Source organism: Muntiacus reevesi, chromosome 4, assembly GCF_963930625.1.
Source record: "Muntiacus reevesi chromosome 4, mMunRee1.1, whole genome shotgun sequence".
In the NCBI taxonomy this organism is placed as follows: Eukaryota; Metazoa; Chordata; class Mammalia; order Artiodactyla; family Cervidae; genus Muntiacus; species Muntiacus reevesi.
Window position 1 is genome coordinate 46,526,335 of NC_089252.1, and position 25,616 is coordinate 46,551,950.

General features: G+C 37.9%; 1 protein-coding gene across 4 annotated transcripts in view; it reads right to left on the reverse strand.

Moving 5' to 3' along the window:
- Positions 1 to 25,616, reverse strand: part of DYM (dymeclin) — a 372,867-nt gene that overhangs the window by 102,237 nt on the left and 245,014 nt on the right. For all 4 annotated transcript variants that reach the window (XM_065932681.1, XM_065932680.1, XM_065932678.1 and 1 more), the window contains one exon: positions 23,764 to 23,866. In XM_065932681.1, the coding sequence (XP_065788753.1) occupies positions 23,764 to 23,866 (103 nt within the window). The remainder of the gene's footprint in view (positions 1 to 23,763; positions 23,867 to 25,616) is intronic.

Here is a 25,616-nt window from a genome sequence, read left to right on the forward strand (position 1 = left end):
CAACAAAGGTCCGTCTAGTCAAGGCTATGGTTTTTCCAGTAGTTGTGTATGGATGTGAGAGTTGGACTATAAAGGAAAATGAGTGCTGAAGAATTGATGCTTTTGGACTGTGGTGTTGGAGAAGACTCTTGAGAGTCCGTTGGACTGCAAGGAGATCCAACTGGTCCATCCTGAAGGAAATCAGTCCTGGGTGTTTATAGGAGGGACTGATGTTGAAGCTGAAACCCCAATACTTTGGTCACCTGATGCAAAGAGCTGACTCATTTGAAAAGACCCTGATGCTGGGTAAGATTAACGGGTCGCAAAGAGTAGGACACAACTGAGCAACTGAACTGAACTGAACTGAACTCAGTGTAAGATCAAGCTCCAAATTCTATGACTTTGAGACAATGGCAGTTCACCAAATCCCCTTGTACCTCAATATTATCTCTGTAAAATGAGAGCGAGAGAATGATCATTTCTCTTGCCTTGTTACTGGAGTAGAATCGGAGTCTGCAGAGTTGGGACCATTTTCCAGAGCACTCTCTAAATTCAATTAGACCTGTTAACTGTACCCTATGGTCACTACTTTTGACTGACAAATTTATTTCGTAACTCTCAGAATATGATGAATCCTAGGTGGCTGCTTTATTCCTTTTCTTTTTCTCTTCTTTTCTTTCTTTGTAAGAGTCTGGCATTCTCAATAGGCACAGTAGTGATCCTGCTGGCATTCTCTCTTGCTCCTGTGCTATTACATCTAATTTGTGTGCTTTTATAACTTTGTACTTATGCCCACGGGCTTTTGAACAATGGGCATCCATTCAATAAATCCAAGAAATAAATGACTTGATGATTGTAAGCGCTTTGAACTCAATGGACAGAAGGCTTTACATAAGTAATATAATAGTAAGGACACTAGGATGAAAGATTGAAAAGAAAAAAAAGATAATCTAAAGCTTTTTCAGACACACACTCTCCCTTTCCCTCTCTAATTGTGATTCTATGTTACATAGCACTCATTTCCCTCATTTGTACTTGGTTTTCAAAACCTCTTCCTCTATATTTTTTTGAGAGGAAAATGACAAACATTTATAAAGTAAAAATACATTTATACGTGCTTTCAAAGAGTATTTCCTTTGAACCATGGAAGGGATGGTGAATGCAAGGCTTATTATTTAAGGTAAGTGATACTTAAACAGATCCTACAATCTCATGGAAATAATATCAGTGCTATGAGGAAACCATTCCTATAACCTGAGTTGTGGGCATAATGTACATTTTGACTTTAGTACTTTTCACTTTGCTTGGTAAGCATAACTTAATTTAAAATTTGACAGAGGCACAGGTTTAAAGAAAAGTAACCAGCATATTTAGCTGCTATAAGTTTATCATTGTGAGATGTTGTTAATCACAGTTCTGACGTATAACCTTTTTTTCCCTTTGTGGCTGTACCATGTGGCTTGTAGGACCTTAGTTCCCTGACTAGGGAATCAAACCTGGGAACAGCAGTGGAAGTGCCAAGTCCTAACCACTGGACCACAGGAAATTTCCTAATTTGTGTTTTAAACAAGTTTAACTATGATCATTTTTTCTATTTAATTATCACTCAGCTAACCCAGTGCAACAATGATTCAATTATTTATCCCCTCTGACGTGAAACTCTGGATAATCTAACTGAATTGCCATGTATACTAGGATATGTTTCTGAATTCTTTTTCTTCCAGTGTTCTCTTATTTATTTACTTTTAACAAGTATGTATCTTCAGCTGTGCTGGGTCTTCACTGCTGTGTGCGGGCTTTCTCCTGCTATTGAGAGCAGAGGCTGCGCTCTAGTTGCGTGTGCGGGCTTCTCATTGCTGTGGCTTCTCCTGAAGAGGAGCATGGGCTCTAGGGCATTCGGGCTTCAGTAGCTGCAGCTCATGGGCTGTTACTCTGTGGCATATGGCATCTTCCCAGACCAGGGATCAAACCGGTGTCCCCTGAGTTGCAAGGCCAAGTCTTAACCACTGGATCACCAGGGAAGCACCCTATGTTAAAAGGAACAACTCTATTTCTGTGGCATCATTTCTAATGTACTAATTAGTAAAACTTTGTGTATCCTGTTAGAAGAATATCTTCCCTTTGCTATTTTTCAAAATTTTAGATAGCAGTTCCACAGTTCACCTTTAAGTCTCTGCTCTGCTTTTCCATTTCTCATGTCCTTGGTGCTATGAATGGCAAGTAACATGCCTGAATCTTTACCTCAGTAGGTTTTCAAAATGTGCTCCCCGGACCTCTCTGGGTTTTTTATTTTTTTCACCATTTTGTCTCCTACACCTACTTGAAGTTCTCCAGGGCTATTTTTTTTTTTTTTTTAAAGCTAGAAGTGTTTTTGTTTTCCTTCTCTCTTTGGGTACTTCTCAGATGGAAGGAGCTCTAAAGGTCCTCTTGGCACTAAGGAAAGTTTGAACTCACCTGCCTTGATCTGTGAGGACTGCCTGATGTAGTTTCACTCCTTGTTATTCCTTTCCTATATTTGATGTTCTAGCCAAACTGGATGTCCCTGTGTCCTGACCATCCCACAGTCCACTTCACCACGGGGCCTTTCAACATGCAGCTCCCTCCTGCCTTTCCATCTCTCCCACCAACCTGCATAGGTATCTGCCATGTAACTACCATGTAATGAGCACTTTCCATCTGCTAGGCAAGACAGCAGATGTTGTTTAGTGCATTATACTATTTAATCAGCTCTCCCAGGTGGCGCAGTGGTAAAGAATCTGCCTGCCAGTGCAAGAGATGCAGGGGGTGCCAGTTCTGTCCCTAGGTGGGGAAGATCCCCTGGAGAAGGAAATGTCAACCCACTCCAGCATTTTTGCCTGGAAAATTCAATGGACAGAGGAACCTGGCGGGCTATAGTCCATGGGGTCACAACGAGTCGGACACAACTAAGCGACTGAACATGCATGCATAACTATTACCATTTGTCCACATAAAAACTTCATAAAAGTCGGGTGTGCTAAGAAGTAGGCAGGGCTTGGTCTTCACTGCCACTCGTGGGCTTCTCCTACTTGGAGCAAGCGGGGCTTACTCTCCAGTTGCAGTGCAAGGGTTTCTCGTGGGTATGGTTTCTCTTGTTGCGACGCACAGGCTTAGTTGCTCCAGGGTATGTGTAAATCTTCCCAGACCAGGGATCGAACCTGTGGTCCCCTGCACTGGCAGGCAGATTCTTAACCACTGGGACACCAGGGAAGTTCTAACCAGGAGACGGAGAATAAGCAATATCATACTCTTTCTTTCTTAGACTTCACTTTTTAAAAATCTAATCCCTAAAAGAATCTTCTCATGATTAATCTAGCTACCTGTCAGTTTACACTATTCAAAATAATTCCCATTTCTACATGCCCAGATATCATCTCTGTTTTGCCAAACCCAGTGGCTATGTTTTAATCCTCATTTCATCCTCAATCTTCAACCTATAGTGGGTTCATTCTCTTTCTTCCTTTTAAGACACGGCCTACCTGACACCACACACTTCCTCATCTATCCAGCCTCTGAAGGCTGGCAGCCCCCTAGGGGTCCTTCTTTCCTTCTCATGCCACTTTCTCTCTCATTGTGGGCTCATCTCCCTTGTGACTTTGAATATCTCATTCTGCATTTCCATCTCCAGTCTAGAATTATCTGAGTTCCAAGCCACTCTCATCTCTCACTGGGTTGATTCAACGACTATGAGTCTTAACTCTTACCTCTTTAAGTCACTTCACCACAAAATGCTTTTCAAAAGCATATTAAGCCAGATGCTCTATTGTTCAGAACGCTTTAAAGAGAACTTCCCTGATGGTCCATTGTTAAGAATCCACCTTCCAATGCAGGGGATGTGGGTTCGGTCCCTAGTCAGGGAACTAAGATCCCACACACTGTGGAGCAATTATACCCACATACCACAACTAGGGAAAGCCTGTGGGCTGCAACAAAGACCCAGTGCAGCCAAACAACAACAACAAACCAAAAAACAAACCAAAAAACCCTTTAATGCCTTTATTCCAAATTATGGATAACATCTAAACTCCTTACAAGGAGAAGCCCGTCAGGCTGACACTGACCTATACTTCTAATCCCACTTAATACTTTCCCTACTCAGCACATCCACACTGCAAGACATTCTGATCTGCTTAGCGCTTCCTGAATCAACAGCCCTGTCCTGCTTCACTGCCTTTGCATATGCTGGTAAACATACTACTCCCACTCTTTCTCCACTATTACTCATCTGTCAGGTCTCAGCTAAATATCACTTTCTCACAGAGCAAGCAGCCGAGCTCACCCACATCCCCCAATCTAAATTAAGATTCTCACGATTCTCCTGCATTATGCCTACCCTATTTATAAATTTGTATTCATCTGCTTGCTAATTGAGTGGGCTCTTCCCTCCACTAACTCCCTGAGGTGGGGGGTGGGCAGGGTCCATGTCTTGTCTGTTCAATCGTCACTATGTGCTCAAGTGAAGTGAAAGTCGCTCAGTCGTGTCCAACTCTTTGTGATCCCATGGACTATACAGTTCATGGAATTCTCTAGGCCAGAATACTGGAGTGGGTAGCCTTTCCCTTCTCCAGGGCATCTTCTCAACCTGGGGCAAAATATGACATTAATAAAATCATATGTTTTGAATGGATGATTCCCTCCTTGAATTTATACTTTGTTTTACTTTTGTATTTACTGTATTTAATCCTATTTTAAAACTAACAAGTAACTAATAGTATGACTGTTATGATTATTTTCAGAAGTGGAAGTTAAAACTCAAAAGATTAAGTCATTTCCCTACTGTTAAACAGCTATTAAGAGAGGGAAGCAGGATTCAGACCCAGGTATGTCTGATTCTAGAGTCTTTCTTCTTGGATGGCAAAATGGAAGCTCAGACATATGATTTATCAATGACTTACGTAATGAGAACTTGAAAGCTTTCTTTCGTTCTGCTGGGAAAGTAAGTAGATATGTATTATTATTTTACCTATTGAGGATATAAATACAATCAATTCATTTAAAAAAGTCTCTGTGGCTGACCCCTGTGATGTTAGTGACTTGATAGGTTCCTTAAAGACAATGGCCAGGCCTCCTAGCATCATGCAAGTTCCATGAAGCTTTCTGTAATGCTTTATCTCTTGTGAATGCTCTGTAAGAAGTAATGATGTTGCTATAATGAGAGAAATGTCATGCTGAGTTATTTGATGAAAAGAAATAAAGCAGTGAGGATGGCATCAATAGAAACAAAAAAAAAATTCACAGAATACAGAGTTAGAAAGAGATCTGAGTAGTCACCTCCACTATACTTCTGGAATCAGTTCTGGAGCATTTCCGTTAGGTGCAGACCTCATCTCTGTTGTACCTGAATCGCTAATAGGAAAGAGTGCTTTTCGATTTACATCTGGTACCTAACTAGTCCTTTTTGGTGTAGAGTTTTTTTAACTAGAAAAAAACAAGGTTAACAATGGGCATCGCTATTCCAGTTATCTTTAAACTGCCACCAGAGCACTCCTGTGAGGAACATTCATGCCTCTAAACAGAAAGGTGATATGGCTCTGAGTCAGTCAGTGTTAGTCACTCAGTCGTGTCCGACTCTTTGAGACCCCACAAACTGTAGTCCGCCAAGCTTCTCTATCCATGGGATTCTCCAGGCAAGAATACTGGAGTGGATTGCCATTCCCGTCTCCAGGGGATCTTCCCAACCCAGGGATCAAACCCAGGTCTCCTGCATTGCAAGTGGATTCTTTACCGTCTGAGCTACAAGAAAGATAAGGCTCTACTGATAAACAAAACCCAGTGAAACAAAGAAACGATACTGAAATTTCAAAAGTTGAGAAAAATAGGTACAATTTTAATAATATGTTTTATTAAATCCATTTTAAATCTAAGTCCATAGTTAAATCAGAAATCAATTGTTCTTGCTATTGTTGTTCAGTCACTCAGTCATGTCTGACTCTTCGTGACCCCATGGACTGCAGCAGACCAGGCTTATTCTTATGTCCAGATAAATACTGACCAGGAAGTATATATGGAAAAGCCCATCTTACCTTCCAATCCTGAATAATGATAATCATATATGAAAGAATACAATCTTGGTATGATAATATCTATCACTTACTGTGAACCTACTACGATCAAGGTATTAAGTCAAGAACGTTTTATGTATAATCGCCAATATTTAATCCAACTTATAGAGTAGGTATTAGCATCCTCATTTTGTGGATGAGATAACCAAAGCTTCGAGAGCTACAATAAGTCCTCTGAGGTCACTAAATATTTACTAACCAAAGTAGCATATCAAGTAAGTGTTAAAACTTAGAGTTAACTCAAGTCTGTCTAACTTGTAGAGTAAGCTTATTTCATAATTAGCTTTAGTTTTTAGTGATGGGAGGATGAAAGACATATTTTCCTACTATAGGTGGTAGAAGCTGTAGTGGTAGTAATACTTGCCACTGATATTTACACAGTATATATTTATATGTTGTTGTTTAGTCACTGAGTTGTGTCCAAATCTTTTGCAACCTCTGAACACCTGTAGCCCGCCAGGCTCCTCTGTCCATGGGATTTCCCAGGCAAGAGGATTTTATATCACATATGTATAAAGTTATAGTTATATGTCAGATATTGTGCTAAGTACTTTCTATGCATTATCTCATTTCATTTGTATAACAATCCCACGGGCGAGGTATTGTTTTTATTTAACAAATGAGGGAACCAAAAATCAGCAGGGTTAAAGACAAGGTCACATGAAGGTTAAATCTAGTTTTTTCAGATTCTTATGCTCTTATTCTTTAACTTAAAAAAATAATGTGGTAAAGCATACATAACATAAGATTTACCATCCAACCATTTTCTACCACATCAGCAGTGTTAAGTATAAGTACACTCACATGGCTTGCAACCTCTTTAACTTTTTTAACTGGAAAATTTCAAATATATACAAAGATAGGATAGAATAATGAACCTCCATTTACTTATTATCCAACTCCAACCATAATTCAACTTATGACCAATCTAGTTTCCCTACACTCACCCACTTTCTCCCCTCAAGTGTCATTTAAAAGAAAACTCCAGACATATCTTTTGACCATTAATATACTGATATGTACCTCCCAAAGATAAAGATTCTTCTTTTAAAACTACAATTCCATCCTCAAATATAAAGGGTTAATAGTACTCTCTGAAAATTATCAAATATTCAGTCTTCAACTTTTTAATTTGGCAAAAAAAATGGTTTTTGTCTTCTCTTTTTTTAAGCAAGAGTATGTTAGAATGAGGTTCCAAATAAAGTCTTTATAGTACAACTGGACTTTACTAAGGGATGTTTCTCTCTTTTTCATTGTAATGTATTAGTTGATCAAACCAGGTTATTTGTCCTATCCAGTTTCTCGCAATATGGATTTTGGTGGTAGCATTTCATGTTTCTCTGTTCTAGATACTTCCAATAAACTGGTAGATGAATCTAGAGGCCTGATCACATTAGGCGTTTCTTGTTTGTTTGTTTTTAAAGCAAGACTACTTCATGAATGATGGTGTGCTCTATATCAGGAGACACGTCATGTCTGGTTCTCTTTTTTGTAAGTCAGCAGTTACTCATGTTCATCACTTGGTTCCATTCATTTATTAAGGTTCGTTAAATAGTGATATTCTAATTGTATCATTCCCTTTTCAGTTGTCAGCTGTAACATTTCCCTAAAGAGGCGTTTTCTCACGTCTATTGTTTTGCTACCATCTTATATGAAAGGCAGGATAAATCCTTTGTTTCTTTTAGTAGAAATCTTGTTGCTAGTGATGTTCAATGCTGTGCTACTGGGTTGGTCACTATTTCTGTGAGTTCAAAGGACAGAAACAGAATGACTAAACATAGCTACAGATATTAAAAAACAAAAACATGAGTCCATACAAAGACTTCCTATTTAAACTAAGATCAAACAGTTTTTATTCAATCTCTTCTATTTTATATCTACATACACTGCTTCCAGGTTCCCAAGGCAATGGGGAAAACAAAATTAGAATGTTGTACAATTGCTCCTTTGCTTTATCTTGCGTTACAAGCACAGGTCTTGAGATAACAATACCAAGGTTGTTACACAAATGTGATTAGTGAAAACAGTTTAATTTTTTTTCAGTTGTGTCTTTAAGGCACAGCCTACTAGGGAAGGAGAGTCACTAGGATGTTTGGTTATACCATTGACTGGATATATATTTAGATTTATTTCAATTATTTAAATTTTAGAGACTATTCTTTCAAACTGTTTTATGATCATGTTATATGTATTATCAGTAATATTGAAACCAGCTCTACTGAAGAAACTTTTTCTTAACTTGGGAACTCTTTACGTAGGGTTAATTTAAGTTAAATCTAAAGCAACAGGAATTAGAGGCTACCTTTATCCTTTTCAGAAATCACTATTCCTTCACTCTCCTTACAGGTAACTGTCAAAAAAAATTTTTTTTTTATAGTTTGTCCTTCCATGTTTTTCAAATATAAATCGATCCAAATGGATAAATAAATATAAACAGATCCAGATATAAATGGGTATCACCAACCTATCCTGAAGATGATTATGTGGCAACATACAGAACTTCATATAGCAATATTTTTCATTTATTTTTATAGATGGATAGTACTCTATCACGTGAATGTACCAAAATTTATTCCATCAGTTCTTATCAGTAGTTTTAGACTGAAGATCAACTTGTTTGGTTTCAATGCTCTCACATATAATTTTATGTTACATTCATATACATTCAGGTCTTTTACCTAAATGTTAGTTGCTTAGTCATGTCTGACTCTTTGCGACCCTATGGACTGCAGCCCTCTGTGGGATTCTCCCACCCAAGAACACTGGAGTGGGTAGCCATTCCCTTCTCCAGGGGATCTTCCGGACCCAGGGAATGAACCCAGGTCTCCTGCACTGCAGGTGGATCCTTTACCATCTGAGTTATCAGGAAAGCCTTTCATATGTGGTATATGTTATTTGCTTTCTTTTTGTATTTTATTTTTTGGCATTCAGGAAATTTGTATTTTTGTTTTAATGGTTACCTCTATGTGAAGAACTTTATGTAATCCCTGTTTCTTATTTTTTGTCATTTTCTATTGGCTAGCTACTGTAAGCAATATCAGATTAGCTCATTACTTCATCTTCTTCCTCCCACTTCTCTCCCAGCATCTGAAATAATATCCTTTAACTCCCAATTAACCATCAGGCCATCAGCAGTTTATTCTGTTTACATGTTCTCACCATTTCCCTCCTCCATATTTTAATAGTTGTGATGTACCTAACATGGTCAGATACACAACCTTCACATACTATCTTCACTCTCTCCTTCATGAATATTGTTTCGTGTTAGTTCTACGAGTAAAAATATACATAGTGCTTATCACCAGTCTTTATATTTGTATCTCCCCAGTCACCGTGGTTGTCTAAAGTTCTTTATCTAGTTCAGGGACTGGCAAACTACAAACCATGTGCTAAATGAGATTAGTGGCCTGTTTTAATGTGGCCTTTGAACCAAGAATGGTTTTTGCATTTTTAAAGGAAAGGGTTGTAAATGAAACTCCCCAAACAAAGACAGGTGACAAAGACAGCAGTAGAAAACCTTTGCTGAGCACTACTCTTGTGGAGCCCTAGGGAAGGGAACAATATTCTCAGAGTTTCTATATTTCATAAGATTGTGTTTCTTATATTTACAAGTCAGTTTGCATGTACACTCAGTTGCTCAGTCATGTCTGACTCTGCAACCCCATGGACTGTAGTCCACCAGGCTCCTCTCTGTCCACTGAATTTTCCAGACAAGAATACTGGAACGGGTTGTCATTTCCTACTCCAGGGGACCTTCCCGACCCAGGGACAGAACCTGTGTCTCTGGCACTGGTGGGCAGACTCTTTACCACTGAGTCAGGAAGGAAGCCCTCAAGTCAGTCTGGAGGGATATAAAATCTGTGTCTCTAGCATTGGGAGGCAAATTCTTTACCACTGAGCTAGGAGGGAAGCCCTCAAGGCAGTTTGGTGGGATATAAAATCCTTGGTGATGGAGTCGGTGATAGACATGGAAGTCTGGTGTGCTGCAGTCCATGGGGTCACAGAGAGTCGGATGCGACTGAGAGACTGAACTGAACTGACGGAAAATTGTCTCACGTTTGCTTTCCTAGAGTATCTTTAAAATGTCATTTCACTTTACTGTGGTATAAAACACTGCCAAAAAACCTGTTGACAATTTTATTCTCTTTACTTAAAAGTGACCTGGTCTTTCTGCCTGAGTACCCTTCAAGTTTTTTTCTCTCTCATTTTGTAACTGCAATTTCACTGGAGTTTGTGTTGGTATTTGTTGTCCTGGGTTGAGTTTTCAAAGGCATACAACATATGCTTTTTCAACACGTAGTTTCAAATCTTTTCCTTCATAATTTAGAAAAGTTTCTTTTAAGTATAGCTTTTAGTATCTTTTTTTTTTCTTTTGGGGGATTCCTAATTTATATATGTTGGATTTCTGCCTACACTATCTAGTCACTTTCTCGTGAATCTTTTTTCTTTTCTTTTTGCTTTCAAGCTTTTCTTCCTTTTCACTTTCTGTTTTTCTTAAGGAATTATATGTTTATTTACTAAATGTTTTATCTTTGTGGATAGTCTACATTTCTGAAAATTTTTATTTCTAATTTTATTTAGAAATAAAATTTGTCCACTTGAGTTTTTATAATCCTGATTTATGTTGTTCTGTTCTATCGTTTTCTTTTTTTTTGTAAGTTTTATTTTTTTTTTTTATTAGTTGGAGGCTAATTACTTCACAACATTTCAGTGGGTTTTGTCGTACACTGACATGAATCAGCCATAGAGTTACACGTATTCCCCCCTCCCTGTTCTATCGTTTTCTTAGTTTCTTTTAAATTGTTCTGAAAAGTTACTTAACAATTTTAATCTATTTTGTGGGTATATCTTATGATCATGTTGCCAATACAGGTGTTATTCTTCTTATTCTCTTCTTTCTTTACACTGGATTTGACTGTGACTTCTCTCTTTTGCTCATTTTTAATAAAGTTAGTTTTCCTGCCTTTCTTCACCTTTCTGTGAAGTGTCCATAAACATGGCCATGCACCTTCTAGAATCTCCTGACTCTCTTTCCCAACCCTACATTTATCTGAATTTTTTTTTCTTTGCATATAATCCCTGACCTCCTCTGGGGCTCCATTTCTGGTAGCTTCACCTCACTGTGGGGGCTTGGTCCTAGAAGAGAGCTTCAGCCATTGAGTTTTACAAGCTGACAGGGCCCAGAGGCTGGAACCCCGTCAGCTCTTATAGCAGACCCCTAACATTGAACTCTGGGTTACAGTGTGCAAAACCCCTTCCAGTTTCAGGTGCTGGCCTGTGCACTTTCCAATGAATCCCTCTGTCTCCTTCTCAGATGGTCCCTTGGATGTCTCATTCCTTCTAGTTCCTCTCACACTGATACTGCAAGGATCTTGTAGCTCTAGGTAGTTTTTACCCACCCTCTGGTATTTTGGGTTTCATGTGGCTACCCTGTCACCTAGTTTTATTGTAAATGTTGTGTTTGTTGATGCACTCTATTTGTTGTTTTCATGGGGAAATTTCAAAAAAACTAAAAAACTTTGCAGCTGGATCCACATTCCCAAGAATTCTCCTGACAAAGCTTATATGCCTAACCACTATATATATTCTTAATTAAAAGCCCTTCCACTCTGTAAGACTCAGATGAAAACCACTAAAAACCTTTTATGATGTCTTCTCAGAGCAGTCTTTTATCTGTAGCATTCTATAAAACATAAACTGTTATTTATCAGATCTATAAACATGTACATCACTCTGTGATATCTACAAATGTCTATCTCAAATCCTTAAAAGAAAGGATCAGCATCATCATTTTGTATTTCCTATCAAGCCTTGTCACACACCCAGGCCCGCTACTGTCGTGTAACTCCAGGGTACACCACGTACACTGTATCTGAGGGTTTCAGGGACATGTACCAGGGACGTGGTTCACACAGAATACAACGAGAGTGGAGTTCCCTGTAATTCCCATACATTGCAGGAAAGCACATCCCTTCCTACATACCCAGTGTATCTCCACGGAACTAATGGAACCAGAGAATGCCAATGTTAAAGAAGTCACACGTAAAAAATCTATTTTAAGATACAATTTAAAGGCAAGGAAATCAAGAATCAGACTGGCAAAATAAATTGCCCAAGACCAAAGCAAATTAAAGATAAAAAAACCAGAACACAGGTCTTCTAACTTTGAAGGAAATGGGAACCCACTCCAGTATTCCTGCTTGGAAAATTCCATGGACAAAGGAGCCTGGCAGACTACAGTCCATGGGGTCCCAAAGAGCTGGACATGACTCAGTGTGTGTGCGCACGCACACACTCCTCTAATTTTTGGGCTGTTACTCTATCCAAAACTTTTCTGGATCACTCATCAATATGCATTTGTTCAAGATATTTCTAAATATGGTCCCGATAATACCCTTTCCAGCTACCAAACCCTGCCAGGCTGACAGAAGCTCTTGTCTCAAGCCCTCTACATTCACTGTTCCATCTTCCTGGAACACACTGCCTCTACATGACTCACTGCTGCTCCTTCCTTAGGCTGTGCTCAAACATCACCTTCCCAATGAGGCAAACCCTCCACTGACCACCCATTACTACACTGCTACCTTCCTTTGGCCTGTGGTCTCCATCCCTTTATCCTGCTTTACTTTCCCATGGGAACTTCTTACATTTCATTCACTTGTTCATTTGTTTGCCTGTGCATACAATCATTATATATCTCTCTTCAATAGAATGCAGGCTTCATAATGGCAGAAATTTTTTTCACTGATGTCTTCACAGAGCAGAGAAAAAAGTGGCTGAGAAGATACCAGTTGCTCACTACTTTTTGATGAAAGAATAAGGAATTTCAAATACCAAATGGAGTTTTTTATGCTTGTACTACTCTTGGGTAAGTAGTATTACTGTTAACCCAGATAATATTATTAATTACGTGGAGATCAAATTTCAAATTGCCAACATCTACTGGATCACAGAAAAAGCAAGGGAATTCCAGAAAAACATCTTTCAGCTTCACTGACTAAGCTAAAGCCTTTGACTGTGTGGATCACAACCAACTGTGGAAAATTCTTAAAGAGGTGGGAATATCAGACTACCTTACCTGTCTCCAGAGAAACCTGTATGCAGATCAAGAAGCAACAGTTAGTTAGAACCAGACATGGAAAAATGAACTGGTTCCAAATTGGGAAAGGAATATATCAAGGCTATATACTGTCACCCTGCTTATTTAACTTATATGCAGAGAACAACATGTGAAATGCCGGGTTGGATGAATCACAAACTGGAATTAAGACTGTTGGGAGAAATATCAACAACCTCAGATATGATGATACTACTCTAATGGCAGAAAGTGAAGAGGAACTAAAGAACCTCTTGATGAGGGTGAAAAAGTTGGCTTAAAATTCAACATTCAAAAAACGAACATTATCACATCCAGGCCCATCATTTCATGGCAAATAGATGGGGAAAAAGTGGAAACAGTGACAGATTTTATTTTCTTGGGCTCCAAAAACACTGTAGATGGTGACTGCAGCCATGAAATTAAAAGACGCTTGCTTCTTGGAAGGAAAACAATGACAAATCTAGACAGCATATTAAAAAGTAGAGATATATGAACTTTGCTGACAAAGATCTGTATAGTCAAAGCTATGGTTTTTCCAGTAGTCATGTATGGTTGTGAGCGTTGGACCATAAAGAAGGCTGAGCGCCGAAGAATTGATGCTTTTGAATTGTGGTGTTGGAGAAGACTCTCACAAGGAGATCATACTAATCAATCCTAAAGGGAATCAACTCTGAATATTTTTTGGAAGAACTGATGCTGAAACTCCAATACTCTGGCCACATGATAAAAAGAGCTGACTCACTGGCAAAGACCCCGAAGATGGGAAAAATTGAGGACAGGAGGAGAAAGGCTGACAGAAAATGAGATGATTGGATGCCATCACTGACTCAATGGACATTAAGTCTGGACAGACTCTGGAAGATAGTGAAGGACAGGGAAGCCTGGCGTGCTGCAGTTCAAGTGATCGCAAAGTCACAACTTAGTGACTGAACAACAGCAGCAGTGGACCATTCACAACAGGTATGGGGAATTTAGGACTTATGCATTTGGGTCTAAACCCTCACTTGGTATCTTCTATGATCTCAAATTTGCATTTTGACTGAGGTCACAAGGAGACTATTGTGTTGCTCTAAAATATATCTTTTTCTTTAATGTACAATGCTTACTGATCAACTTAGTGAATGCATTAATGACAAGCTTTTTTTAGGGTCATGTTCTAAGCCTAACAGCATTCTGTGCTCGACCCAGAGTTTTTCCATCAGCCCACACTCCAGGATTTACAATTTTTTCCATTAAAAAGAGCTCAATGATCCTCATCTATTTTCACATCAAAAGCAGTATTCACTAAAGCCTGAGGTTAATGAATGGACAAAATCTGACTGTACTGACTTCTCATGATGTAAGTGGGATCTTTAAAGTTCAGAATGACAATGGCTCCATCTTTAAAGCTGCTATAACTCAAGGGGTGTTGAAAGCTCTAGGAATAGAATATCACACTGTTCCTGGAGACCCCAATCTTCAGAAAAAGTTGAAAAGGCTAATGACATTATTAAAAGACATCCATGTAAGCATCACTTTCACTTTCTTCCTTTGTTTTCTTCCCTGGTGGCTCAGAGGGTAAAGCGTCTGCCTGCAATGTGGGAGACCTGGGTTCTATCCCTGGGTCGGGAAGATCCCTTGGAGAAGAAAATGGCAACCCACTCCGGTATTCTTGTCTGGAAAATCCCACGGATGGAGAAGCCTGGTAGGCTACAGTCCATGGGGTTGCAAAGAGTCAGACATGACTGAGCAACTTCACTTTCTTTCTTTTCTAAGCCTAAAAACGTACTAAATTTTTAATAATCAGTATTAACTTTCTTATGAAGATGTATCATACTGGTCAGTGAATTGAAATTCGAGTAAGAATAACTTTTGTTTCATTATTAGCAGAGTTTTAGCTCATTATCCAAATCCAAGTAAGAGATTAGACCCAAATGCATAAAAATAATTAACCATGCATGCCTGTCCAGTTTATTATTAAACAAACATGATAAGTAACTTCAGTTTCGAGGATTGAAACTTAGTTCTTATAAGTTCATTTTCCAAAAACAACTACTTTGTTGTGTTAACAAATCAAGAAAACCAATACACTCCAAGCATGGAATAGCTTCTAACTGTCAAAGCACAAATCAACTTGTCTTCTGCTTCCCAAAGAATATCACTTCTCATGACTGAGATCTTCAAACTCACATCTCGGAAACTCAAATAATTTATGAAAAAGGTGAGAAACAATTTAGGCTTAACTTTCTCTGGTGTTCACTGAATCTTCTAATAATACCTGAAGCCTAGATAAACTCTGATGATTTCATGTTCATTTTTGCATTTATAAAGTAATACTCAAATATTCTTATAAAGATTTTTTAAGAATTTTTCAGGAAGCCATGAAATTTCCAACAAAACAAGCAGAGCTAAATTCTCAATACAGTTTTTTTTTTTTCTCAGAAATTAAATCCACTAAGGAAAGAGTTGAGTTTCCACTCACACAATGAGTAAGATTACTAGTTTTTGGGGGTCTTATTTGGAGAAACTATAATAAAGTGCCATTTATAAAATATTTGCAGCTTTGACTATAATCAACTGTAATAATAAGATACCAGCTCAAAAATTCTTTTCATTTAAACCTCTTTTGTAATACTGCTTTTTAATAACCCTCATAATAGCCGAATTAAAGGACCCCAACAGAAATCATTCATCCCACATAAAACAAACATTGCCTTTTCTTCTTAGCTTTGTTTTACAGGCTACATTATTTCCAGATGACGCTTGAGGGGACTATGGTTTCAAGAATTAGATGCTTAAATAGACAGCTGCTTTCTATTTGCCATGTAAATCAAGGATATATCAAAGAAAATTCCAAATAGTAGACTTCTTTTCTTCCTATTAGGAACTATGAACTCAGGCAGAAAGGGAGAAAGAGAGGGAAAAACAATAAACAGTTGAGCAAATTAATGATTTCTAACAAAGAAAGTTTGAAGAATCTTAGGAAAAGATGTTTTTATATTAGCTCTGTACAGCAGCAGGTAAGAATGTTTTCACTCCAATGGGAGGGGGAAGAAGGAAACTGTGCTCACTGGTTCTTACAAATTTATCACACATTGCTACTGAATTTAATATGCATGGGTTATTTTTTCTGTATTCTTTAAACTTCTCTTAGAAAGTTAATTAATCATTGCCAGATTTCAATGCAAACATCTGTTTATAAGGCAGTAGAGGGAACATAAAAGTTACTTAAGTACTTTTCATGATAATTTAAAAAAAAGTCCTTAAAAAGGATATTCTACCATATTCTATGAGAAGGGACAGGACAAATTTCCTCTCTAGGAATAAAGGGCAGTAGTCTTTATCTCAATTCAGGTGTGTTTCTTAAGAGTGAAGGAATTTATTTTTCTCTTTTAAGAAAGAGGGGATTTCTCCAACTCAAATTGTCTTTAGAAGCATTCTCAGAACATTTCTGAAACTCCCAGTTCAGAAATGCATCAAAAGCAAATTATAACACAACCAAGAAAATCAGCCTGATTATGTTAAAGTCCTGGTTTTTAATTAGGAAGAAAAAGTGGCAGGGGCGGGGTGTGGAGCTTGCTCACTTGCTAAAGGCCTCATTTATTTGATTTTTTAAATCAATTGTTCTAAAGAAGAAACTTCTTGGGACTTAATCCGTGTGGGGCTTGGAATTTACTTAAGTGCACAGCAGTTGTAGGGAAGGTAGTAAGATTTGTAACTTTATTCACAATGTTTGATTCTTGTTTTTTACATTGGTTTTGACATTATGAAAGCAACAATTAAGATCTTGATTCAAATTTCATGATCCTCCTTGGAGAACTGATTGATTTTAGGGCTTAAGCAGAGGGAATATGAGATGAGTTGGAGCACCGTGAAGGTTGCAAAAAGAAAAAAAAAAGGTTGATGCATATTCAAAGGGTAGCGGACAAAACCTGAAATGGCTAAAGTTGGAATAACCTGAGTAACAAAATAATGACAGTCCTGGATGATAAGAAGAAAATAAGTATCCAGGAGTTTATATTGATAGAAATAAATAACTGCACAGGCAAGAACTTTGGGGTGAGGTGACAACTCTTCCTTGCAGAATTCCATTTATAAATGTAGAGGGAATGAGACAAATAGAAAATCATTCCAAACTCAGTAAAATAATGATGCAGACAAGATTGATCAATGGATGCTAGGATTTGTAGGAAAATGTTTAGGAAAAACTGGATATTGGCATTGTCTCCAAGTATCTTCCCCATATACTCTTCCAATATAGTAGAAATATTTAATACTCTAACCAAGTATTTCCAGTATAGTGAAAATAACTACTGTATAAAGCATACAGGAATTATAAAGGGAAAATCAGCAAGTTTACAGTGAAGAATATTGGCAGACATCATCCTAGTGATGTGATCAAGTGAAAACATCACCAGTGCGTGTGTGCTAAGTCGCTTCAGTCATGTCTGACTCTGTGCGACCCTACAGACTGCAGCCCATCAGGGTCCTCTGTCCATGGGATTCTCCAGGCAGGAATACTGGAATAGGTTGCCATTTCCTTCTCCAGGGGATCTTTTCAACCCAGGGAATGAAGTCACCTCTTTTACATCCTCTGCACTGGCACGTGAGTTCTTTACCACTAGCACTACCTGGGAAACCCAAACACCACCAGTGATATAGACCAACCCTGCATACTCTCTGGAGCGATGCTCTAAGAAGGGCACATCACTTCTGTAGTATCCTTTTAAATAATGCATAACATCAATCTAATCATGAGAAAATGCCAGACGAACCCAAATTGAGGGACATTCTGCAAAATAACTGATTAGTACTCTTCTAAAGTGTCAAAGGTCATAATATACAAAGAAAGACTAAGGAAACATGACAACAAAATGCAATGTAGGATCCTGGACCGGATACCAGAAAAGAATAAGGGCAATAGTGTTAAAACTGGTAAAATTCAAATGAGGTATGTGTGTTAGTCAACAGTATTGTACCAAGGTTAATTTTTTAGTTTTGAAAAATGTTTTATGGTTATGTAAGATATTTACAAAGAGGAAAGCTGGTGAAGGCTATATGGAAATGGGGAACACATGTACACCCATGGCTGATTCATGTGAATGTATGGCAAAAACCACAATATTGTAAAGTAATTAGCCTCCAATTAAAATAAAAAAAATAAAATTCTTTGTAAGTCTAAAATTATATGAAAATAATAAAGACAGAAAGGACTGAGGGAGGGAAAAAAGAAAGAAGGGTGAGAAGGGAGGGGCAAATAAGTAATAAACATGACAAAAACATAAAGATTTTTATCTAAAAAGAAACGTATAAGGTAATAAGTTCTATTTTCCCTTCTTTTCAATCTAACTCCCCATAGGTAACCACTATTTAATATTTTCTTATGCACTATTCCAGAAAAAATAAATGCATACTTCCAATCATACATGTACATATAACCTATATACTATAAAGTATGGTTTTGTTTTTTTCTACCAAATAAAGTGTTATGGATATCTTTTCATATAAGTCTATATGGATTGAATTTGTTTTAAAAATATCTGAAGAACACTGTATTGGATAAACTTAAACTTTAATCAGTTCCCTAAAGATAGATTTTTTCCCCCTTAAATCCATATTTTTGCTCTTAAACCAGGCCGAAAAAATCTGGCTTCCCAGGAGGCACTAATGATAAGGAGTCCACCTGCTAATGCTGGAGACATAAGAGATGCAGGCTCAGTCCCTGGGTCAGGAAGACTCTCTGGAGGAGGAAACGGCAACCCACTGCAATATTCTTAACTGGAAAATTTCATGGACAGAGAAACCTCGCAGGCTATAGTCCATGGGGTTGCAAAGACACATGAGCGACTGAACACACTTGTGCAATTGCATTATCTAGTTGACTTTGGCAGTTTCTAAAGTCAAGTCATGCTCAAGAAACATATTTTCCCTCTCTGAAAATATTGACTTTTTCAGAGTATAAAATTAATTTTTCTAAATTCACTCTCATGCCACAATGCCAGCCAAGCTGGTATCTACATGTTACTACACTCGACAAATAGTTCTTTTCTTTCTACAGTGCTTCAAGTACTAGTTTTTTTTTAAATGGCTTCATTGAGATAACATCCACGACTATGTGCATGTATGAGTGCACGGGTGCTCAGTCGTGTCCAACTCTTTGTGACCCCCCTCGCCAGGCTCCTTTGTCCATACTGGAGTGGGTTGCCATTTCCTCTTCTGGGGGATCTTCCCGACCCAGGGGTCGAACCTGCATCTCCTGCATTGGCAGGCAGATTCTTTACCACTGATCCAGCTGGGAAGCCTTTACAACCATGTACTATGTTAATTTAAATGCATAATTTAACAGTTTCTAGTACATTCAGAATTGTGCAACCATCACTACAATCTAATTTTCAAACATTTTTATCATCCCTGAAAGAAACCCTGAATTATCAGCAGTCACTGGCCATCCTGCACCGGATCATGGATTTTTTCCAATAAATATAGTCGGCCCTCCATAGTCTCAGGTTTTACTTCGGTGGATTTAACCAGTCTTGGATAGAAATTTCTATCCATGGTTGGGTAAATCTGAGGATATGGAGGACTGACTGTACATTACCACTTTATATAAGGGACATGATTATATAAGGGACATGAGCATCCTTGGATCTTGGGATATGTGAGGGCTCCTAGAACCAATCCCCCTCAGGCATTGAAAGACAACAGTATACTATGTTTTTTCCTATACTTACAGCTTATGATAAAGTTTGATTCATTAACTAGGTACTAGAAGAGAATGTCCAAATTGCTAGCATCACTACTCTTGTGCTTTAGGGTCATTAAGCAAAATAAGGGTTATTTAAACACAAGCACTGTTATCCTGCAACAGGCAGCTGATAATCTGGATGGCTACTATGTGACTAATGGTCGGGATATGCTGGACAAAGGGATGATTCATGTCCCAGGCAGAATGGAGCCAAACATCGAGAGATGTCATCATGCTACTCAGAATGGTGTGAAATGTAAAACTATCAACTGCTTATTTCTGGAATTCTCCATTTAATATTTTTGGACTGCAGTTGACCGTGGGTAAATGAAACCTCAGAAAGCAAAACCGGGGCTAAGAGGGGGATGACTGTACTTGCTTAGCAAGTTGGTGATAAACTCTTAGTTACTATTTCTATATCTGGGGATTTTTCTGATCTGGCTCTTTACTCTTTTTGGCCAGGGTCTTTTTGGCTTTTGCCTTTGCATTTATGTTTGGATTGAGATGGGAAAGTGGATTCTATGAAAAGGTTAAAAAGTTCTTTAATGATCATACGGCAATATAATTTGGTTCCTTAAGATTCCATTGAGAATAAACTAGGCATCTCAACTAGTTGCCAAGATAATCATTAGAAATTAGGGAAACAATGTTTACATGTAATTGTGACAACAGTCCTAATTAAAAGCTACAGTTTACATTTAAAAAGCAGCTATAATTCATTTATTATTTTTGTTTCACTGCCTATATTCAGATTTTGTTTTATATGGCCAAAGTTATTTTAAGAGGTTTATTCTTTTCTTTTTTTCTTTTTTGGCTGAGCCTTGAAGCAAGTTGGGTCTTAGTTCCCTGACTGGGGATGGAACCTGCACCCCCAGCAGTGGAAGTGCAGAGTCTTAACCACTGGACTGCCAGACAAGTCCCTAGGGGTTAATTCTTAGGAAAACAGTGTTGAAAGATTCTTCTCTAACAATTCTCTCATGTTTTTTTAGTCACTGAATTAAATTTTATGAAACTCTGATATAAAGACACCAAAACTCAGCCAAGTCAACTGAACTTCATTCACTAGCCTTCCTAGATGCCTTAATCACTCTCTGACCAGCTATCACTGTAGTGAGCATTCTCTCTCCCCATGGAGAGCTCAACTGCAATTTTTGTTTTATTTTTCCTTAAGCAGTCAGGGCATTTCCTCATTATCTAGAAGCTGGCTGAAGGTTTCAGGTTTCTCCTGAGAGGTTCAGACAAAATGGCTGTACTAAAGTACTAATGCTAATGTTTTTGTAACATGCTATTTGTTTTCTATGTTGTTACTCAATTGACTGGTGAATTACCCAGTATAATGACAATAAACTTTTCTTAATAAACTCAGAAATCTCTAGGTAGACTGAAAGTACTCTACGTACTACAGTGAGAAGAAAAACAAATCCTTATTTTTATGCACGTATTCAAACTCTCTGTTAATATAGTTCTCTCAGTCCTGGTGTAGAAAGTATACATCTGGGAATTCACTGCTGCATTAAGGCCCTTTCATTTTCCTTTTCCGTCTTTTACAAACAAGTGTTCTAATGCGTTCGTTGAGGACACAGAATTTTATGTGGCTGTTGGCAAAGACACTTAACAAATGAAATTTCTGGGGAAGAAAAGGGGAACATACTTTATTTGTTCAATTAATGGCCAAGTTAAAAGAAAATGATAATGAGAACATGGTTTCAAAAGTTCACTCTCTCATACACAGTGTTTTGAGCAATGAGAATGACCAATAAAACATGAGTTGTCACCAAGAACTACCGCAGCACCTACTTTTGATGTTGCTACTGTTTTCTTTAGTTACCTTTCAGTCTAGCGGCAGGAGGAGTGATTCACAATTATCGATACTATGACTGAATTAGTGTTACCCACCCTCTTCACTTAGCTCTAAGGAAAGGCAGCAAAATTCAAGTTCATAAACCTATCTGAAAAATGCTGTGATTTGCAAAGTCTCATACATACAAATGTTAAAATAAGACTGTCAATGACAGCTTCATATGGAATTTTCCTTGTATTTCTTGAAAGCAGATGCTTCGAGAAGTTCCTTTTTATTAACACTTAGTGAAAATTTCATGCAGGAGGAAAACAAGGACTCTGTAAAAACCGTACAGTTCAATAGCAGTCTTCATATATCCATTACGAGTTCAGCTTGTGCTTTCACTGCACAATCACCTCCATAACTGGCAAATGCTGTTAAATATGACCCATTTTCTCAAAGAAAATATCAATTTTCAGGCCTCTGATTAGAGGAGAATACTACTAAGGCAACCTCAAGCATACACATTCAACACATTTTGTGTGGAATGAAACAACAGGAATACTATATAAATCAAATTATATGTGTATAAAAATGACAAAACATTTACAGATGAACAAAATTCACATTCTTAATAAACATAACCCTGTTGCCACTCTGGCCCCAGATGTGGATTCCAAGGAGCAAGTATAAAGAATTACTTTTCTTAGAACAAGTTATGATGAGGAAAGAATTATATCAGCCATAATGCTCATTTTTTCAAAAAGATGAGAATATTCAGCTAGCAGGAAAAATTTAAAAGATACTTTTTTTTTTTGGTAAGAGAGAAGTACTTTGGAATTTCAAACTTAATACCTGAAATGGGATGACAGATCATAACATCTTTCTCACACACACACTAAATAAATAAATAAAAGAGAAGAAAAACAGCGCCAGTCAGGTTGTGGCTGCACATAGCTATCTCTGTTTATCAGAGTCTGATATCCGGACTGGGTGCTGTTCCCACAGTCTCGTATCAGCACAACCATTTAGAAATGAAACAAACCACAGCAGGAAACAAGCAAAACAACTCTCTGGCTGTCTGGTACATATCACCACTTCAAACTCAGAATATAAAAATTCTCTGCTCAAGTTTCTGAATATTGACTTTAAGTTGTCCCCAGATAAACAAATAGGGACGTCCTTATTAGAACTGGATGAACTATCTCTGTGACTCGTGACATGAAAGTTTTTCGTAGCCTCATCTAAGCACGCTCCACAATATAAGAAGTGTCACGGACAATGCCGCTGTCCTAAAGGAATCCACATAACGGGTTCCCCTTCTTATTCCACAGGGCTCCTCCCTGGGCTGTGTCTATTCTAGTCTATCATCCTCCTCTGAGGCCAGGTGGTAATAATCTCTTCATCTTTAAAGCAGGGGGAACAAATGCCACATGTTACTGCTGGTCTCTGCTGACCATGACCGACGAGACCCCCAGCAGAGCCAGTTAGATTCTCGCTCCCGGGACCTGAGCATGGCAGGCCTCTGAACAGTCAGCAGAAGGCATGACTCTCACTGAAACATGTTAAGGGTTGGGAGGGAGTGGGGTGGAGGAAGGCTGAGGGCTGCTATTTCAGATAGCAACTAGAGAAAAGGGGCCTACGGGACGCAGCAGCAGAGTAAATCTGAAGCAAAAAGAAGCAGATAACAAAACTAAATGTCCAGAAAGACAGGCTATTTTGAAGAATCCAATAGCTTTTCAACCTTAGGTTCATGTTCCCTGAAATTCAGGTGTGTATCTTCCCCTTGAGTTTAGTGAGAAACCTTTGCATACTTATAAAATTCCTCCTTTCATTTCTCTGTTTGGATGGCATTCCTGACTAAAGTAATAAGATTCCTAATTATTAACAATCATTGATTTAGGTTTGACTTTCTTCAACCACGTGTTAATAATCTTTGAAAAAACTTTTTCCCTTAATTTGAAATGTTTCTCCTTTATTTTCTATTACAGGTTTCTCAGTGGCCAAGAACAGTCAGAACTTGGGAAGAGGGGGAATTGTTATTTTTTAATTTAGTAATGAAAGGAAAAATTTTTTATTGACAAGTAAGGTAACTACTTACATAATCTGGTAGAGGAACATCATTGGAACTCAGCGAACCTCTCAAGGACTGTGTGGCTTGTTCCAGAACTTTGTTGTGTTTTTTTGACAGCAAGGAAAACAAGCTGAAAAAACAAACAAAAGCCCAATTATATTAAAAGAACTAAGTGTCTCCTTTCATAGGTTTTATATGAAATTATATAATTACACAGAATGTCAATTATTTCAAAATATACTTGTAAATGATTATTTTTCCATGCCTGTGTGAACAGCAAGATTAACAATACTATTGATATAATAAATGATAAAGTGAAAAGAATGTTTAAATTCTAAGGGCTCTAAAAAATAAAAGTTTGCCAGTTTAAGACTGTATTTCAAGCACAAGAGAAACTTTCAGAAGATTACTATCATGGAAAGAAAAACAGTGGACAGAAATTTAGAAAACCTGGGACATGAACTGACTTTACCAGTAACTCAGAGTGTATACTCTGTTACAAATCACTTGAGCTTGCTGTATCTCAATTTTTCTCATCTTTCAAGTAAGTATATTAGATTATTTCTCTAGCATAATATACAGTTCATGATTCTATATTATGGCTTTATATTCTTATTTCTCAAAAAGACTGACTTTCAATATTTGTATTATAAGATTTTGTTTCTGGCCATGATGGATTAACTGGTACTGAATAACTTGCCTGTGTAAACAACTAAAAACTGAACAAAATATATGAAATAACTGCTTTCAGATGCTCAACATCTGAGTACAGGATTATGATCCCTAAAATAAGAGCGATCCATAGTGCTGTGTCAGTCACTCAATAGTGTCTGACTCTTTAGGACCCACGGACTGTAGCCCATCTGGCTCCTTGGCCTATGGAGTTCTCCTCTGCTACTGGAGTTCCAGCATTCTGCCCAGGTAGGAATACTGGAGGGGGCAGCCATTCCCTTCTCCAAGGGATCTTACTGACACACGGATCGAACCCAGGTCTCCTGCACTGCAGGTAGTTCTTTACCATCTGAGCCACTATGGGAGTCTTTTGGGGGGCCCGAGTGATTCATTACCTAGAAAGTGAGTTTCTATCTAGAGGAACATTTTAGACTGTGGCTCAGAAAGCTGAGGCCCAAGCAGTGCACAAGAGTACTATACTGAGAAGACAAACATGAATCTGGGGCTTCTGTGGCAGCTGGAATTTGCAGAGTAGATTGTTAGACTGGAGGGAACTGCAAGAGAGAAGTCCAAAACCTGCTTCAGTGTCAATTCTTGAGTTTTTGGCTAAATACTAAGCTGTGCTGTGCAGAGACAGACCTCACAAGGTATGACAGTGAACCGCCATTCAGAAGGCACGAACCGAACAGAGATTTGGGAAATCACAAAAGAATGGAGGTATGCTGAAGTTCCAGCCTGTCAGAGTGGATAACACTCAGTTGAATTCTTGGAAAGGTGATGTTTCAGGAGTAGTATTCTGACCAAGAGTAAATATTATTCTAAGATGGATCCTAACAGAATTAAGTGAGTGATTTTCAAAGTATAAAACAAATTTACATTAAATATAAATGGATTAAACCCTCTGGTTAAATGACAACAGACTGTCAGACTAGGTAAAAAAACTAAACCCAAAAGCATGCTATTTATAAGAGTCACACTTGTAAATTTCAAGATACAGATAAATGAACAGTAAAATGATTCAAAAGAGATATTGTTTAATACAAACACTAATCATAAGAAAGGTGGAGTGGCTATATTAATATTAGACAAAGTAGGTTTAAGGATAAGATTATTACTAGAGATAAAGAGAGAAATTTTATAGTGAAGAATTTACCAAGAAGCTGTAACAATCATAAATGTGTATATGCCAAATAATAGAGTTTCAAATA